We start from the raw sequence: 20,226 nt of genomic DNA, 5'->3' as shown, positions 1-20,226 counted from the left end.
GGGATCAGCAAACCAGCACTTGGCCATTGAGCCACCACAGTAGGGTTCAAATATTGCACGCCCCTTGACTACTAGGATAATGCATGTGGAGCTGCCAAGCATTTATCTAATTTCCATTTCATGCCAACCAGTTGCACAGTAGCATACCTTAATATATATATATTTTTTTCGCACTTCTTTCTTCATTATTCCATTACTGCGGTTTACTCAATTTATTACCAGTTTCAAATGAGAAACAAAGTTTGTATGAACGACGCACAACTGTGGCCTCTTCAATGCCCTTTATTAGCAGTGTCCATAAGTCATATTTTCCGGTGTATAATAAGTGGCATTTAAAGAAAAAAAATTCACTAGTGGAAATGATTGCAGTTGATGTTAAACCTTGTTTCACCATTCAGAACGGGCGGCCGCAAGTGTTGCACTATAACTGCGATAGAATGAGCCATACGGAAAGAAAAAGTGTCACTACCGATCACGAGGTTGTAACACAGCATTAATTCAATAAAGGGACCTCCAAGCACAACATTCCTAGGCGAATATTATCGCGAAATGACAGCGATGACTTCTGCAAATTTCCTAACTTAACGTTTAATGAGATGTTCTCACACGCATGAGGCATTTTGTGATAGTCGCATAAGCCTCAGTGAACTAGTATTCTAGTTTACTGTAACTGAGGTGAGTCTTATCTTACATACAGTGCAATCTTGCTGATATGATTCTCATGGGAACTGGGAATCAAAAGTAAAACATATTTAAAACAGGCACCAAAAAGTCTCAATTAAAACTTAGCATAGAAGATTACTTTTATTCATGTATGTATATTTTTATATCCTGTCATTCTGTGTTGGACTTTGTTTTTCAAGTATCCAGAAGAAAGCTTCCTCATCGCATAGCTCCGCACCCTACATACAAAACCATATAAGGTGCCTAAAACCTAGCGCTCTGCCAACTTCACCCGGAGGGTCACACCCCAGATCTTGTCAAAAGGTAAACACACAGAAATGTTATGGTGCACATAATCTTGGCAGGCTGCCAAGGCCAGCGCTGCAGACTGCAACAGCAAGGGCAGGGTGTGAAACTGAGCGACCAGTTAGGAAATTAAAAAAAAAAAAAATTCTCAATGACAAACGTAAGATGAGAGGGGAGGTCGAACATTCGCCACCAACATTACCATCAGTGCACTATATTGTGCCTACTATAGCCCCCCTTCCTTGCTAGTACTTTTCACTACTTCCTGGAGACAAATTTAAAACCATGCGAGTTTTTCATATATTTTTGGGGTTGTGTTATCCAAACCCACATGCAAATACAATCATATTTGCCATATGAATGTACATTACCTCTATAGGGCATCAGCCAGGAAGGAAAAAGGGCAGTGCCAAACAACATACTAAGCGGAATCATATCAATGAGTTAAGAATAGTACTAAGCTAAGGGCTATGGTTCACCTATTATGCTAGACAAGCCTTATGCATTAACTGCAGCAGATTATAAATTAGAGACTGCAATGCAAGGATACAGCTTTGAGAGTTTTATGGTTATCACAAATAATGTTCACATTTAGGCTTGATTTTTTTTTTTTACTAAAGTGTGAAAGGGTTTTTTTTTTTTTTGCTAGTAGTATTTACGAGATGAGAAAGAGCTTCTGGTTATCTCACCTCCTTCATAGGCCAGCAGTGAAGAGGATACGGCAATAATGCGGGCAGAAACAATGATTTTAGCAGAAATTAGTACTCTACAGTAAAACCTCGTTGATTCGAAGTCATCGAGACCACGAGAAATCTTTGAATTAGGTGGGTTTTCGAATTAACTGAAGACACCACGAAATACAACTCAGGCAATAAAAAATTGTTGCAGGAACGCGCTACCTTTATTGGGCATATTTCAAATTACTTAAATTAATTAGAGATGCTGGTCTGGCGCGTCCGGTAGTTTGCGGCTCCGAACGTCATGTTCTCAAGTTGGTCAACCAGGTGAAACATTTCAGAACTTTCACCGTGGCACTCAACAAAACTCAACAGAACTGCAGATAATGTCCAGCGATCTGATAACTTCGCTCAGAGCAGGTGCTTGGGGAGGCTCTTCGGTGTCATCGCTATCATCACTGCGCAACAGCAGTAACTTCACTCTCCAAGTCCAAGTAGCCTGTTTGCTCATCATTCTCAAACTTGGAGGAAGGAAACAACTAAGGAGAGGCTCTTGTCATCCCAATGCATTGGAAAAAGTGAGGCAGAAGTGACGTCAAAATTTAGGGTTAGCCAAGTCTGGCCATTAGCAATGGCGTCGCTGTTGCCCGAGGTACGCGAGCGTCATGGAGAAAGAAAATGCGGGGGATAAAGGAGGAGGACAGACAGTGTAGCGTTCGATCGCAGCGCGGCCGCGCAGTCATGCCGGCTTCAAAAAAGTGACATCAGGGCCTCTCCTCTCTCAAGTTTTTCCTTCCTCCATGTTCTCAAAGTTCAGATGCTGGCAAAGCTGACTGCACTGGACTCACCATCATCTTATATCAAGCAGAACTTCTGCTGCAGCGTTAAAGTCTTGTACTTCGGCATTTCGTTCACTAGTGCGGTCACAAAGCTAGCACTTCTGCACAGCCCAAAAGAACAAAATACGATGCTCCAAAAATAATGGCACAGTAGCTGACCCCTAACCACTGTGCACTACATGAAGAAATGGCGCAGGCGAGACCTGCATAGCATATACTTGCAGAGTCAGAGGCATGGGGGAAGAGCAGTCACAGCCCGGAACACGTGTTGCCGCTGAGGCAGTGCGGCGACGCCGTGGGAAGGAGTGGGGGTGAGAGGCAAGATCACGTGACAAAAACAGTATGCCCACCATGCTGCAATGAAGCACGTCTTCTCCTCTGCAAATGAGCGTCTCAGCGGGACACAGTGTCCGCGGGACGCACTGTAGACCGATTTCTGTGTTGAGTGTGCTCTGGCTAAGGCGCTTCACCTATGAATCACCGCCATCACTATGTGGCTTTGCCTCGCGGCTCTGTAGAGCTGTCGTTTAGCTGGGTTTGCGGCGAAGCATGGATTGGGCATTTGCCGCATAGCACCCCTAGTTTTTTAATTAACCGGGCTGGCGCAGGCCGCCAGTTCGAATTATCCGGTCAAATTTACATTGGAAAATACGGGACTCCAGAAAAACCTTCGAACTTTCCGAGATTTTACCGTATTCTGCTAGAGTGTCGTGCTATGTTCAAACTTCATCGATCTATTTTACATTTTATATATAGGTCCAAGAACAAAAAGAGGGCTATTTTGTTGAAAGAAACTTGGAATTGCTTTAAGGGAGATGCGGGTCGAAAAACGCGGGTTTTTTATAAAATGACTGATTTTTTTGTGTTTACTTGTTTTGTCAAGTTTAGTATCTCTACTTTCATGAAAATAAAAATCAAAGCTGAGTTTAAACAGGAAATGGGCTGAAATTACGTTTAAAGAGCGCACGGTGGCGGTTAAATGACCGAAAGTATGCTATCTTCGAGCATCCCGCGGTCGGCATAGCGCAGTTGATCGCCGTTGCGGATCACGTGAGGAGATCAGCCAAGCCGCATTCTCCCAATCACCACAGTTGCCCGGCGTCTAAAACGCAAGCAATAATAAAAAAAAAGCATGCCTACGTCGCATTTTTCGAGCGCTGCGACTGGTTTTTAAATCACGTGGTACGAATCAAGCCTCGCCATTGGCTGCCGTGCGCGCATGTGGTGAAGCCCACTGGCTGGCTCCGTGCTACGTCGAGGTGCGTTTCCGAGTGACGATCGTTCGCAACTTTATCTTCGTCAAGGATGAAGCACAATTGAACCAGCGCAGTCACAGAGGAGTGAAATAGCGTTCTGTTCACAAATATAGAGGACGTTGACGAAAATCGAAAGAGAAGGCTCGTCCAGTGACAACTTGACCTGTGGCAGTTAGGCCTAGTGAAACCGACGCCGATCCCTCCAGCGTTTCAGATGCCTCCGAGGAATTTGAAGCGGCGTTAGATTGTGTGAGTGCCTCGGAAAAAAAGATTGGGCATTTCTAAGATGAGGAAATAGCCTGCGATGAGGCATCATCTGTAGTTACTGACTTGGCAGCGGTGAACGTTCCTGTGGGCGGCGCGATTTGCCCAAGCCAGCGTTCAGGACTTCCAGTATTCGGGAACCGGCCGCAAAGCGCAGACTCGCTTTGTTTCTTGAACTACTCTGTGAGAACTCTTCCTGCCCGCAATGTGTGCTTTCCACAACATACTGATTGCGGCGAGTTATGGCGTGCAGGGATGCGAGCAAGGATGCGAGCAGAGATTGACAGCGGGAGCTCGGATGAAAGCTTCGCCGTCAATGTCAAAGCTGCTGTGGCGGCCTGTTTTATAGGAATTGGATATGAGCACCTAGTGCGATTTTCCTCAATTATTGGACTCCACAAGCCAATGCATCATAGCTTGGCACATCCAGAGAAATAACAATGCAGAAACAAATGTCCTTGAAGCTGACTGCGGAAGTGAATGCAAATCGCCGCACACTGAAGAAAAAAAGCGCATGTCGGAGTCCACTCGCAAGGGTCATGAGGGAGCGACATATGCTGCAGGAAGTTTCTAGTGCCAGTGGCTGCTTTATGAACAATTTTCTTTTTTTGTTCCAAAGTTTGGTAGGAATTGAAGTCCTCTTTTTTAAATAAACATGCAATTTTAACTTCAAATGCATTTTTCTCAAAATGCAATTTTGGGCAATTTTCAGCGTTTGCCCTTCATGTTTTTGGTACTTCTGATGCTCATATCTGAATGAAATTTTGCACACATTTTCTCTGAGGTATGAGGAGTGCCATTATCTCTTTCAAGAATAAATACTGATAAAATATTTACAAAAAAAAAAAATAATTACCACATGGTGGTGTCTTGACAATGTAGACTTGCCAGGTTCAAATTTTTCACGTCATTAGCATACTTAATATGTACTTTATTATTAATTTTTGGCACTCTACAGTTTATATGGATCAAAATGAGCCATCAACGATGTGTGTTTATAGAAGTTTAGTATGACAAAGAAGGGGGGCAAAAGAGTGTATATTTTACACACTGTCACTGAACAGAACAAAAACTATGCAACTTACAATAAACCTAATTGCAGATTTGAAATCAGCATAAAAAACTGAATTATTAACCAGAGTTTCATAACTCTAAGTCAAATATTAAAGAAAAAGTGTCTTCGAGTAGCATCTCCCCTTAATTTGCATGGTTAAGCCTTCCCTTTTAATTGTCTTAAAAATATTTTAAAAGGTAGACTGCCCCACACAGTCTGCGATGTAGCACCAATGTTACTTCAGAAACTTTTTTTTCAAAACCAGACCAATCCATATTTAAACTACAGCTTTAAGAAAGCCAATACACCCTGGTCAATGTCACTCTCGCTTTTGAAAATGTGGCAAGGCAGTTATACTATGTCTGTAATGGTGGGGTTTGACCATGACAGGAAAGCGAAGGTGTTTCAAATTATGCTGCAGGCACATTTCTCAGCCCAGTAGCTAGATGTAAGTTTATTTGGGCAAAGGGCAATCTGACTGCTGCTACCGAGATGTCTTGGGTTTTATGGCACATAAGCAACTAAGACCATTATACGCCAAAGAAAATATCTGTGCAGTACATGTGCACATCTCAGCCATGAAAGGGAGTGACAGACACTTGCGGACCCTCACAGAAATTGCAACTGTGAAAGTAAGTGAGAGGAGTATTGCGGAGTATGTAGGGGAAGCGATCCCTTATGGTGCCAAGGTGTTCTAGGAATATTCGAATGGACTCCCGTCTCACGGTATAGCAGTGCTACATTGTTTGCAAGCCCTTTTCTCCATCGTTATATTTTTGCACCTGTCGGTAATGATTAAGCCAAACACTGCCAACACATCTGTGAGCTAGTTTAATACAAGAAACAACTCTGGTAATAGCATAACCACGTATGGTACAGTGTACATGCTGCATAAGGAGAGGGCAGGAGAAAAAGAGGCACAAGCAGATATTTTTTTGGTAAACCAGCAATTAGTACATAATGGCCTATATACTTGTGAGACCTGCTTGCAGGCTTTATACAGGCTTCAAGCTTTGCATGCCATCACTGTTAAAGCCTTGCACACTTGGCAAAAGGCTTCTGCCAATATGGCTTAATAGTCTAATTTTTCTCGAAACAAAAATGCAACTGGCAGCTTGGCAGAAGGCACGAACATGTGAAAAAGACAAAAACCAATAGGCTACAAATCAGCACTAGCCACAAGTGAAGGCCATTCATGATGGCAGCACATGATGCTTCCTAGTAAATGCACCTAGTCTAAAGGCAGAGTGGAATGTGCCGTTAGAAAAGCAAGCAAGCAGGTTGCTGGAAGAACAGCAAAGGACACACTGGACCCTGTGAAGGGCCAGTCCTCGCACTTTGGCAACAGGGGAGAATGGCACGAAAGGAGGTCAGGCTCCGCTGTGCACCTTTCTATCATCAGTGACCAGCTTCCGTTGCCATGAACACATAAATGCATGGTGTATGAAGGCAGTGCTCACTCGATAAGCTCCACATAATTAGCTGGGAAAAGACCGTAGGTGCCATCAGGGCCCAGGCCCTGCCACCAGCCTTCATCAATTTGCTCAATATGCGTGATGATGTCGTCAGGGTCGAAAGAGATCTCCGTGTCATCAGCTGAGAAGAAGAAAAAAAAGAAAAAACCCAGAGGGAATTAGATTGTGCTGAAAAAGGGTGCACACTTGACGAACACATAACATCTCGTTAATTCAACCTTCAAAAAATCAAGAAAAATGTTTGAATTATCCGAAAGTTTGAATTATTGAATGGCCCTAAAAAACTGCTGAAAGCCATTTAATTTTATCTAATGAACACCTAGAATATTGTTGTCTATACATTTGAGATGAAAGCTAAACGACAATAAAGATTTTTCACAATTTCGCCAAGTGCTTTATCTTGTGCACACTCTCAAGAGTTTTGAGGACTGCTCCAAAATCGCAAGTGCCTCTGCAACCCTTTTCGCAGTGCAACGCAGTAAAAGTGGTGCCTCTCCGCAAGCGGCCCCGTCGCAGTTTGGCGACACTTTGCTGCACAGACTGTGGACTCAGCTGTGAAGCATCCTAAAAACGCAACAGTGCAGTGCACTGTAAGAGCTGTGGAAGCATGTGGATGTAATTGAAATATACTATATTTTTGCGAATCTAAGCACCCCCTATTTTCGTAATAAAAAAAAGTTTGTATGCGAATTTAAGCACCACCTTTTTTGCAAGGTACAGTGCACAGCAAGCTTCAGCTCACTCCGTCATTGAGGCGGAGCAGTCAAGTCCGAGGTGGCACAGCATGTGCAGCATCATCTCCAGCATGATGTGTCCCCATGTTCCGAGACTGCACGATAGATGGTGGCACAGAATGCCGAAAGCTGGCCGAGAGCGACCCTGATAACTGTCAGCGTGGTGTCACGTACCTGCTGCAATTGGAAGGTTTCACGGGCATCGCGAATGTGCAAACCTTGGTTTGGTGCCAGTTTGAGAGCAGTAACTGAAGTCCGAACAAGCTTGTAGAGGACTACCTACAGCTTGAAGTTTATGCAGACTGTAATCACATTTGCCGAAGATGTTTGCCAAGTTTGCATGCCAAAGGAATTACTATTTCTAGCGTCCGCCCCATCGAGATGTCTTAGAATTGAGGAAATATGGTAACCATTAGAACAGCATGATAAGCACGCGCTCAGCTGCGATCATGACACCGACTTTTAGCATTGTTCGCTTCAAACGGCATTTGCAGCTATCACTCTTTCCAATGCTCTCGTGGCAACTATAGTGGACTACGCCCGCCCCAAGCGCGGCGTGATAAATCGAACCAGGCTTGTGCAATCAAGTCATCACGGCCACTCTGCCAAGTTCGCTCCCTGCCACCGCAGGAGCTATCAAAAGTATAGTCAAAAGATAAACACGCCGTGATACTACCTCTGCGTAGCATCTTGGTGTGCTGTCAATAAATGAGCTGTGGATGCGACGGTCGTGACGGAGAAATACGGCACCGAATGCTTTTGTTTTTTTTTCTTTGTTTTTTTTTTCAAAATTCTTGGGGTCAAAAGTGGGGGGTAGGTTCATTATGCGAGTGGGTTGATTACGCGACAAATACAGTATCATTTTTCACAATCGCAAGTGGCGTCTCGAGCCGGTTCCTGTATATCGAATTATCGATACATCGAACTATTTCACGATCCCCTTCGAGTTCGATATACAGCTAAAGCTCGGTACAAGAGACACTGTTACAAGAGACACTTTGTTATAAGAGACATTTGAAGATGGTTTGGTTGGTTTTCCTATGTCTGCCATGTTAACAGCATTGCATACAAAAGACATGGTTACAAGAGACACTCTGTTACTAAGGGCAACTTTTTCAGGTCCCTAGAGTAAATTCTTTGCTATTTAGAAGACACAACCCAGGTGTGCTCCTGCAATGCAGCTTAAGCATATCAACTCATACATGATGCACTTCAGATTCCCTTAGCTAAATTCTGTTCCATATCAGCATCCTTTTCATTGCAATATCTCAGGAACTGAGAAGAAGCGCTTCCCCATGATTGGAAAGTCAAAACGACCCCGTTGTTTCAGCCACTGGCATCACATTACCGTCACCTACGAAGCAAATCAAAATGCATGAATGACATCTAGCATTTTTAACTCCTCACTGTTAAAATTTGGTCACAAGATCAAAGCTCAGAATCCTGATGTCTTTCTCTTTGTGGACAATGCTTCTTGCAGCACAAAAGTTCTCGTGCTCAAAGCCACCAAAATTATTTTTTCACTCCAAACTCCACATCCTACCTTCAACCAATAGACAAAAGGCATTATGCACTCTGCCAAGTTGCTGTACAAAACAAGGTTGGTAGAATGCCTGTTGCTCGACAGGCAGCAAGACTGTACAATAGTAATTGGTGAGAAGTTGGCTGTTCAGGTGATTTCAGGTGTCTGGAATGGCCTGAGAAGTGAAGCTGTGAAAAACTGTTTCAGACAAGCAGGCTTTAAATGTAGTGACATGGTGTAAGAGGGCTCATATATGGATACTGTGGAAGGCTTCCTTGAAGATAAAGCTTGGGCGAGCATCCAAGGGACTGCTGAGGTACCAGAATCTTTTGAGGAACTCGCATCTGCAGATGTGGACCTTGTGTGCTCCCGAAGAGCTTACAGAGTGTGCAACTCTCGCACAAGTAAATGGCACATGTGCCATAGAGGATGACTACTAGGACATTTCAGAGGAAAAGTGTCAGCATCTGAGGGTGACGAGCATGTAAGAGTGCTTCAAAGGTACTAGAGCAACAGGAAAGCTTGCAAAGTGAAGTGCTTAACCTCCAGAATTTTGGAAGGAATATACTCTGCACTCACAAAAATATATACTAGTATGAATAACTTCTTTATGCTTTCCTGAACAATTTCCTGTTAATGCATGTGAATGCATTTATATGCTGGTTTGCAGTAAACTGATCAATACAGTGCTTTTAGAATTTCTGGTTACAAGAGACCTTGCTTACAAGAGACATCTTTTTCAGGTCCCTTGAGTGTTTCTTGTAACGAGGTTTCACTGCATCCGGGTTTGACAGTAGCATAGTTAACTGTGGTATACTAATGTAATTAAGGTGCCATGGCCTGTATAGTCCTCAACCATTAACTTCTAGTTTGCCTCTTCTCGTACATACACAACAGTTCCTCACCCGCCTGGTAATCGTAGAGGGCCCGAGCCCGGATTTCTGGTTCGCTGTTTTCTACAGTGGCCGGTTGCGCTTGGCTCAAGCCAGGGCCTTCCACACTCGCACTGGCTTGCTGCTGGGTAACATCGGCAATGCCACCTGCCAAGAAAAGTAAGCATGCATATTTAAGCTTTGCAAAGCATTGTAAACGGTATCCCAAAGAGACACATGGATGCGTTCCCTAGAGTCCGCTGCCTCCATTGAAACGTGGCTGCTGGCTGGGCACAGCAGCCGGCCAACTGCTGAGCAACCAAATGGGGTTTGCACCTTTTTCATAATAACCTGGCTTTTATACGACTGCAATCCTTGGCTTGTGTCCTGCAGTGTATGTTAAAAGAAGCTTAACGTATTAACCACTATGCCAGCCACACCGAGCTTTTTTTTTTCATAGAAGGTATAAAATACTATAAAAGTAGCTGAGAATGCACACCGTGGAAAACACATTTATTAATAAACACTAAAATAAGCTAATACCTTTTAAGACAAGTTTCCACTCATCCAAGGCCAAGCAGGATGGCAGTATAAAAATAATATATATGCAATGCAGTGCTACCATTGCCAAGCAACAAAACAAAACTGACAGTAATGCAGTGGAATCAGAAAACTAGAAATTAAAGAAAGCGAAATTTGTATTCTCACACACATTCCTCAAAAGCAGTTACATCATCAATAACAAAGACACCTGTTAGAAGTGCACTGCACTGGGAGACAGCGTGTTGGAAAAATGAGTTTTTAAAACAGTAAGGACATGTAAAGTATGACTCCAGTTTGTAAATACAGGTGTTGTAAAGTTTCATGAACCATAAGTGGGTGAACGAAAAATCCTGAATTGACAGCTAATTTTAATGATGGAATGTTGCTTGCCGGCACGAGAGATGAAAGTGAATCTAGTCTACCACTGAATTGAAGATAAAAGAACTGCTTTTCTCTAAACCACAACTAGTTTTTTTTTTTTTTATGCCTTTTTTCAAACAAGGGCCCCAGCCACAGAACCTCATTTGAGCTCTGGTCTAACAAGCATATTGTATGCAACCAGCTTAGAATATGAAAGAGCTGTCTTTAATTGGTACAATGAAGAAAACCTATATTTCTATAGGCATATGTGATTTGCAAACTTCGCTAACATGGGTAGGGTTCGTGGGGTTTAACGTCCCAAAGCGACTTAGGCCATGAGCGATGCTGTAGTGGAGGACTCCGGAAATTTTGACCACCTGGGGTTCTTTAACGTGCACTGACATCGCACAGCACACGGGAGCCTTGCTTTTCGCCTCCAATGAAAAGCGGCCGTTGAGGCCGGGATTTGATCCTGCATCCTTGCGCACAGTAGTCAAGCGCCGTAACCACTGCGCCACCTCGGCGGGATTTTCGCTACCATGGCTTGCCCAGTTCAAGTCACTTTAGTTGGGGACAGCTCTTGGCACTGAACACTTTAAACACACACGCTCAAGGTGTATATATCGAAGCTATACATCAGCCATGATGATTTGCAGGACATTGACACACCTAGGTATGAATTTAAGCAGGGTGTGGAACCGGAATTTTCTCGGGTTCGGTTCGGGTTCAGGTTCACGTCTTTCAGGTTCGGGTTCGGTTTCGGCTCCGGAGACAAGGAAATGTGTAGCACCACATAAAGCTCTTCTGAGCACTGACAATCTTATTGCTTAGTGACGGATCTCGAGGTTCCCGACACTACAGCTGTAAGTTCTGCTGGAGACAGGAGACAGTGAGGGATGCTAGTGCGCGTGCTCCCTTCAAGTGGAAGACAGACACTTAGCGTTTCAGGAACAGTGCGGTTGTTCATTGAGACGCTCTCCGACCAGTGTCATAGTGAGTGTAGTTTGGACAATTAAAAGTCATGTTGTTGTTGTTTCAAAAGTTCTCCCTAACGTCATTGAATAACGAACATATTTTCTGGTGCCGAAACCCGGGAGTAAGCGAAGAACAACGGCAACTTGAAACCAGCATTCCAAATGCAACGGACGACAGCGATGGAGCGTCTCCAAACAAAGATAGAAGTTACATGCGCCGAACTGAACCGACTCAACGAGGAGCTTGAGCGACTAACGACGGCGGATGACTTCGGCCCCCACAACGAGACCTACTCGCGGAAATATCAGATGAGTTGGAGATTGTTTCCAGAGATTTGAAACAGTTAGATGCCTTGATTGAGCCGCATGTGTGTGACGAGGGCCTCGCGGAAGAATACAAAGGTGTTCGTCAGTGCCAAGCTCTCATGACACGAATGCAGACAAAGCTTCGGCGTTTCAGTAAAATAAATTCTATCTGTGCAACAAGCATTCAATGTAGAAGAAACCGCGTCCGAATCATCTGCTGTCCGTTCAGGACAACTGAGATTGCCTAAGCTGGAGCTTCAGAAATTCAGCGGCAACAAGCTCGACTGGCAACCGTTCTGGCAGCAATTCCGGCAAGCAGTCTACGAGAATAACGGCTTGACCAGCATAGAAAAGTTTTTGTACCTGCAGACAGCATTGACAGGAAAACCGGCGTCCAAGCGACTGAGAAGAATTACGACTACGCTGTAAAGACACTCCAAGAGTGTTTCGGGCGTCAGGACGTGCTTGTGCAAGAACACTTTACGCAGCTGTTAAACCTTCCCCAGGTTAGAGCTCTCAGTGACGTGAATGCGCTGCGACGCCTCCACGATCATGTTCAGCGAAACATCACAGGACTTGAAACTTTAGGTGTCAAATAGGACAGCTATGGTGCGATGCTGTGCGCGGCTTTGCTTCAGGTATTGCCGGCCAAATGGGCTGTTGAGTACCATAAGGCCCACAGTGCAGACAAGGACGTGCTCGACAGCTCGAGTTTCCAAGCCATTCTGCAATCAGTTCGCCTGGAAGTGGAGAGCAGGGAAAAGGTACACGGAGGAAGCACGAACGCTCCTCAGCAAACGCGACCTGACCGCGCCAGTGAACGGCGTCTTAACAGCGACTACGGCAAGGGCTCAGCGGCCAGCCTCCAGGTGGGTGCCAAATTGGGCAAGGAAAGATGCCCTTTCTGCGCTTCAGAGAGGCATGAGGTGGCAGATTGAAATGCTCCGATATCAATCGATGAGAAGAAAAGAAAACTGCGAAATGAAGTGAGGTGCTACCGATGCGCGAAAAAAGGGCACATGATGAAAGGGTGTAAGAATTGGACACTATGTTGCGTGAAGTGTGGCCGACGACACATCACCTCACTTTGTGATCCACCGGCACCGAACGTCGAGGGCGAGACCGCTACTGGGTTGCACTCAACAGCTTCTCTTAGCAACAGCAATAAAAACGCCGTGCTGCTGCAGACGGTGCAGGTGTGGGTCGACGGACCGAAAAGAAAACGCCTCGCTTGCAGTCTGTTTGACGGAGGCAGTCAACGATCATTTATAACAGAGAAGCTCTTGCGAATACTGGATCTTGAGGTGATCGGTGAAGAGGTGACCATTTACCCTTTCGGCGGCTCGACAAACGTTATGAAGAAAAAACGACGCCGAGTGAAGCTCCGGCTACGAAGCCAGTACGACCGCAAGGAGCACATCGAAGCCCTCGAAATTGAAGAAATCTGCACCGACCAACTGCTGCTTCCAGAAAACGCTGTTGAGATTAGTCAGGTGGCTGATTTGAAATTAGCGGATGTCAACATCTCACCAACTCGCCTATTCACACAAGGCATAGAAATTCTAATAGGCTCTGATTATTATTGGACTGTTGTGCAAGGAAGCGTAAAGAAAGTGCAAGGGGCCTTGGTGGCGCTTAAGACTGACTTCGGCTGGACCTTGCAAGGGCCGATACCACTGTATGCTTCAGGTGTGTCGTGTTCCACCGTTGCCGTTCTGGGCACCAGCGTCTGTGACATGGATGCCAACCTGTCAGATGAACTTTGAGCATTCTGGGAGCTGGAGAGCCTTGGTATCTCCTCAAGCAGCTGCCTACTTGGAAGCGAGGAGCAGCAGGTGAGTGAAGACTTCACTCGTTCTCTGACTTTGACCGATGAGAGATACGAAGCGAGCCTCCCGTGGAAGGCACTTGCCCAAGAGCTAGCCAGCAACGAAGTCGTAGCAAGAGAGTGCCTGGCCAGGTTGTGATGCGGCGTCTGAGACCCAACAAGGGCGGGCTAATGGTCTATGATGCAGCTATCCGCGACTACCTAGATAAAGGCTTTGCTGAAAGGGTTCCAGCCGACGAAATCGACAGCACCTGGTCTCGAGTGTATTATATGCCTCATCGTGCTGTTTTCCGTTCAGAGAGCTTTACCACCAAAGTTCGCATAGTGTTCGATGCATCTTCGAAAGCACAAGGATGCTTGCCACTTAACGATGCCCTCAGCACTGGCTCGAACCTAAACCCCGACCTGCTGTGGCTTATTCTGAATTTTAGATGCCACAAAATTGCACTGACCGCCGACATCGAGAAGGCCTTTCTTCAGATTGGCATCAAAAGTGAGGACCGCGACACACTGCGATTCCTCTGGTATTCATCTGCGTCATGTGAGGGCTCATCAGAGGGTGATATAGAGGTCTGGCGCATGACAAGAGTGCCTTTTGGCGCCACAAGTAGTCCCTTTACGTTGGCTGCCATCGTACGACATCACCTGGCTAATGTCTTTGAGGACCTCTCTCACTCCGCACAAATCTTAGGCAGCTACCTGTACGTCGACGATTTGATAACCGGAGTCAGCAACACGGAAGAGGCGACGAAATTTTATGAGGAGGCAAAGCAAATAATGAGCTCAGCAGGAATAAAACTGCGAAAGTGGAGTTCCAACAACGAACTCGTACAACAACGGTTCAATGCTAACGGCGTTGGAAATGCCTGCACTGACACTGAGCCGACGACTTCAGCCATAGCGAGAGTATTGGGGCTCGAGTGGGACAGAGGAAACAACGAGCTTAAGTATTCCCTGAAAACGGCGCTGGAGCTTCTTACTGTCAACAGGAACACTAAACGCTTCGTGCTCCAAGCCTCAGCGAGAATATTCGATCCACTCGGTATGCTGAGACCAGTGACGATCACAGCGAAAATGCTGTTTCAAGAGCTTTGGGCACTTGGTTTAGACTGGGACGGGCCCTTGTTGCAAGTCGTGAGTGAAAAATGATGGAAAGGACCCAAATGGCTTGAGAGGTCACCAACAACCTTACCTAACACAACGGCTGATATTTCGACCGAGAGAGCCGACTATGAAAGGAAAAGTAAAAAGCTAGCGGTCAGCCATGTTGCAGAACAAGCACCTCTGCTGGTGATAGAAATTACGCGCTTCAGCAATCTTAATCGCCTACAGCGAGTAAAAGCTTGGATGCGATGCTTTGTTCACAGCTGTGATCAGAAAGAAGATCGACTTGAGGCCCCGCTCAGCGCACCCGAAAACCAATAGGTGCAGAAATGTTTGCTCCAGGAGGTGTTTCCTGGGCGAGATAGAACGCGATCCTGCATGATCCGTTTACCAGGTAGTACTTTTGTACCCGTTGGAAGCCAGAAATTAATGAGCTAGCGCTCATTCGGCGGGGAGGATGTTGAATATTCCGGATGCCGCCTCTGCTACTACGGTCTTCACGGCATGACATCTGGGCCATCCCACTGACTCCGGGGGAGGGACGTATACGAACTGGAATCGCCCATTCTTCCCCATGGGGTACGGCTGTGTGCGCGTGTGTTGTGTTGTGGTCGACGGGTGGCACGCGGGAGGAGCGCTCCCTTCAAGGAGAAGACAGACACTCAGCGATTCCGGAGCAGTGCGGTTGTTCATTGAGACGCTCTCCGACCAGTGTCATAGTGAGTGTAGTTTGGACTATTAAAAGTCATGTTGTTGTTGTTTTAAAAGTTCTCCCTAACGTCATTGAATAACGAACAGACATTTCTATTGTAGCAGACCCCCGTCCATCACAGTGGCAGAAATAGAAGGCCGGTGGTGCAGTTCTCGTGGTAGAGAAGAAAGTTTTTTCTTTTTGCTGTGGTCAGCAATTTTTTAAAATACACATTTTCTTTCACTGAGAGAAGGAAGTGACATTACATTTGACAACCTGCCAACTCGCCATAGACATTGTTTTTGAGTGTATAAAATAATTAAGCAGGTGCCTGCATTCAACTTTGCCACAACATTTCTTGGATGTGACAGCTGGTACAGTGTTGTGCACACAAAACCAGTAACCGACTCTCAAGGCCCAACAGCATCATAGCAAAGCATGCAGCAGCAAGCTGTAAACGTGGCATTATGCCTTTTGATGGCCCTTCGTTGGCTTTACACACATTGACAAGGATGATGGACTCTGTAAGGGAGCCACGCATTACTATAAAGCCCGCCCTACTTTCTCCAAGTCGCAGAAAACTCACAGCCCAACTTTTCAAAGGTGTTTTAATGCAAAAGGATTACTAGCCCAAATAGACAAAATTGTAACTGAGGTGGAGATGGTCTCCAAAAGGCACAGCACACACACTGCCAGCGCAGCTAGGTAACATGAGACATGAGGTAACATGAGGCATGCAGCCAAGTGAGGCGCATGTCTTTTGTCAAGTTCAATTGGATCAGATGGTCTGGGAAGGCCAACTGCACTGCATAGATGTGAGAATGCGACTAAAGTGGGCATAGTGGCACATTTTTTGCAAAGATGGAAAGCGGAGTGTCCACATCTAGAGCAGTTGCGCTGACTGCACATGGTCATCCTTGCAAGTATGCAGACAGAGGCCCACAAAGGCAAGAATGAATCTCGTCGTGCAAAGAGAGCTGTTCTCACAGAAAGCAATGCTTCTGCATTCCCGTGCACAAGCAGTCTTAAACGCTGGTCAAATATTTAGAGGAAACCCCCAAGGTGGAGTAGATTTCTAATAAGGGAGTAATTGACATCCACCCAAGCGCAGCCATACGGCTACAAAGGAAAGCTGTATAGCTTTCCTTTGTAACCGTATGGCTGCGCTTGGGTGGATGTCACTGAGTAATTACTCCCTTATTAGTCTTTAAACGTTGCTACAAAATTTTTTCAAGTTTTGGTCCGGATTATATGCGAGCAAATCAGTATTTACTAGTCTCAAATGACATCTATACAACCAAAATTAGCTTACATACTATTATATTTCTTTGTTGCTATTTCAAATTTTGTCCCATATTGTGTATAGACCTGACGGGTCAAGGATCAAGACCCAGTTATCTATGTCTTAGCCGCAGTATTCTGATGATTGCAAAACGCAATGACATACCCATGTGGTTCCACTTGAAGATTAAAAAGCCTGCATACCTTCCCAGTTCTGGTGGCTGTGGGCCGGCCCAGGAGATGTGGCCCCCAGTAGGGTGGTGTCGTCATCCTGAAGTTTGTTGCGTGTGTATGTGAGCTCAGTCGGGGGCGATGTAGCAGCTGCTCCATGATGATTGTTCTGTACTGCATGTACCTCTGCCAGCTGCAATGGTTAAATATCATGCTTGAATGCTGCGAACAACTACTGCTTTCAACAAAATATAAGTAGGGCCATTCATATGCAGGTTTTATTTATTTTGCAATTTGGCAAGTAATAATTACCTTTTGAGGGTACAAACTAGTTTATTAAATAAAAAGCTCAACAGCTTCGTCTTTTTCCAGTCCCATTTGGTGCACAAAAACAGGTTACTATAAACGTTCATCCTGCACCAAAGCTGTTGTCATTATGATGCCATTAAAACGACTGGATTTTAAGAGTCCAATTTTTTTCCAACAAAATGGAGAGCTTCCCAACTGTAGTGGTTGATTCCATAATGGGTTTGTTTCAATGAGAATTTTTTGCCAGTCCATGCACCCATTTTTATATAGGCTGATGCTAAAAAACATGAGCAGCGACTGTGATAACGATTGGGTATCATCAAAAGTGATGTACCGAAAGCCAATATAAATCTCACCTGCCAGAAAAAAAAATAAATTTTTAGTGTGAAGTAGCATCCATTTAAGTTTCCACACTCAAGGCTGTTACAGTACAGGAATGTACGCCTCATAAACGAAAGTTTTAGCGGGCCATGACCACCACTTCATGGAAGAAATTCAAAACACAGAAGTACCATCTAGTGGCATATGCTAAAAGCACATCATAGGCAATGCAAATGTAGCATTGTTTTTTGGAGGAGAGAGTGCAAACTGTAATATAACTAGCATTCCTTAAAAAAAAAAAAAGAAAAAAGAAACCACTTTACTCAAGAAAAATCAATATTTTTTGAAGATGTGGTCACGTGGAAGTAATGACAGCATTTCACTATTACATTTGTCTTGCGACAGATGCTTTATCACTGCCATAACCAATGTCGAAAATTTCAAGAAAACTACCGCCGACTTTGTATGCCCCTCCTCTCTGTAATGCCTCCAGGCCTAGAGAGTATTGAAAATAAATAAAAAGTTATAGGAAAATGCAGAGTAAATATTTGTAAAATCTTTTTTTAGACACACACACACACACACACACACACACACACACACACACACACACACACACACACACACACACACACACACACACACACACACACACACACACACACGCACACACACACACACACACAGAGATATATATATATGCATAGTCGACAAAAATTTTGAACTAACCCCTATTCCGATGGTCACACTGCATTGAGGATAGTGCAGGTTTTCAACAACAAAGTACTACCATTTTAGTTGCTGTTGGTTGCAATAAAATACGATTAGCGGTATGTGAATATTGAAAATTTAGGATACGAATCGAATATGTTATTCGACTTGTATTCATATTCAGAAAACTGATATTCAAAATTTTTCGAACGCTCGAAAATTATCGAACACACCGAACATTTTTTGAAATCATTGTAGTTTTATTGCACTGCGTGCTTCACTGCAATGCGTGACAACACTGACTACGCAGTGCAGCATCTTCCAAATGCAACAGGGCCTTTATGTCAAGAGGGCCTTTCCAACAGTGTGCGTAAAGAGAAGCACTTGCCGAAATCGGAAAAAAAAGTTTAATCCCAAACGCAGACAAACATTGTGCAGGTGCTTTTCATATAAAATTACTACCATGAAAATAGTTTGTGGCAGACTTTTCATGCCCAGCTTTCAATTAATTTGGACTCCTTTCTCGTCTCTTAAAGCCTTCATAAATTTTATGCTGCATTTTTCAGTAGGGCAGCATACTGCGCTCCTGTGCAGCATACACTCCTGTACAATTGTGTGCAATTTTAGTTGCAAATACCGTATGAATTCTGAAATAAATAAGACAAGCAATGTTTGGCATTTTTTAAACTTTTCATTTCTTTTTTTCACTGATCAGATATTCGATTCGAAGGCAATTTTTTTCCATAATCATATTCAACTCGTATTCGAAATTTCAATTTTTGCACACCCTTAAATAAAACACAATACAGTTTATTTGCCACCAGTTCCACTTTTTTTTTCATACACACAGACTGCCTTATATGACACAGCGGCATTAAAGACGTTAATTAGGCCTCCTGAATCCTATTGAAAACCCAAGGAACCATTTAAGTACTTAGCTAAATATGGCCAAGCATGGTAGAACAAATGGAAGCAATACTTTTTAAACATGGGCTGTAAATATTGTATCCGTGCTTAGCCAAGGTAAACCACCGCTGAATTTTTTTTCCGTTAATTTTGTCGTTTTCGGAATAGCTAGGTGAGCAGCTTAGAGATTACAACTTGGGGATAGTTGTAATTCTCTTTTCTGAATTACTGTCTTACTTTGCTGCTGATTTTACCTGTGCTGTTTGATTCGGTTGTTTTCATTCTGTGAGTCAAGAAAACACACCTCTGCTGCAGAAGACAATTTCATTCCGTAATTGATCAGCATGCGCTGAGGCATTGAACAAATTTCCAAATTATGGCCACTTTTTATTTTGTTTTAGTCCTTCAGCGGCATTATTTAATTGAAAAGGAAAAACCTGAGAATCGAGATGCTTGCAGGCTATGCTTAAATAAAATTTTATAGCTGCACTCATTTCATGTTAACGTTCGATGCTGTTAAGCTAGATATCATGTGAACACTTGAGCAAAACGTCTGCCTCTGAACACAGGTGCATATATAAACAACTTCAGAATGCAAGGCCGTAGCCAGGGTTCAATAGTTTAAACTCGACCCGCTGAAAAATTTGCCGCGTCGAGCTGTTACATAGCGAACAACACGTTCCCTCAATCGGCCCAGTTGGAGTGGTCGGAAGCAATGTACATTGCCAGCATGTCGCCTATGGTGTGGTTGAAACGCTCAACATGCATGAGCATGAGGCGCTAAACATTTCAGAACCGAATACCTGTCTTACATTTATTATTTCCATACTACAGGGGTCCTCGCTAAGTTCAATGATTATAGCAGGGACATAATACATAGTCTTTTTACCATAATTTGCCAAAACTCCGAGCTTGCTGTATTTGTTTAGTGCTACATCTTTATGGACAGTTATTTTGAAATCACTCAAGAAACAATGCCATGGAACCACTGAGAATTGAACATTTTGCATACCTTAGTACACTTCGTCTATAGTGCTTTCCTTTTGTAGAAGCCATGTG

General features: G+C 44.2%; 1 protein-coding gene across 5 annotated transcripts in view; it reads right to left on the bottom strand.

Moving 5' to 3' along the window:
- Nucleotides 1-5,873: 5,873 nt before the first annotated feature.
- Nucleotides 5,874-20,226, bottom strand: part of Abp1 (Actin binding protein 1) — a 53,606-nt gene continuing 39,253 nt past the window's right edge. For all 5 annotated transcript variants that reach the window (XM_084591551.1, XM_084591549.1, XM_084591546.1 and 2 more), the window contains 3 exons: nt 16,954-17,113; nt 9,696-9,830; nt 5,874-6,655 (listed from right to left, as the gene is read on the bottom strand). In XM_084591551.1, coding sequence (XP_084447677.1) covers nt 6,516-6,655; nt 9,696-9,830; nt 16,954-17,113 — 435 coding nt within the window. In that variant the 3' untranslated portion in view covers nt 5,874-6,515. The remainder of the gene's footprint in view (nt 6,656-9,695; nt 9,831-16,953; nt 17,114-20,226) is intronic.

The sequence above is a fragment of the Amblyomma maculatum genome, chromosome 1 (assembly GCF_055883805.1).
Source record: "Amblyomma maculatum isolate TAMU_Amacu chromosome 1, ASM5588380v1, whole genome shotgun sequence".
NCBI classification, from domain to species: domain Eukaryota; kingdom Metazoa; phylum Arthropoda; class Arachnida; order Ixodida; family Ixodidae; genus Amblyomma; species Amblyomma maculatum.
This window is presented reverse-complemented; position numbering and strand designations above follow the sequence as displayed.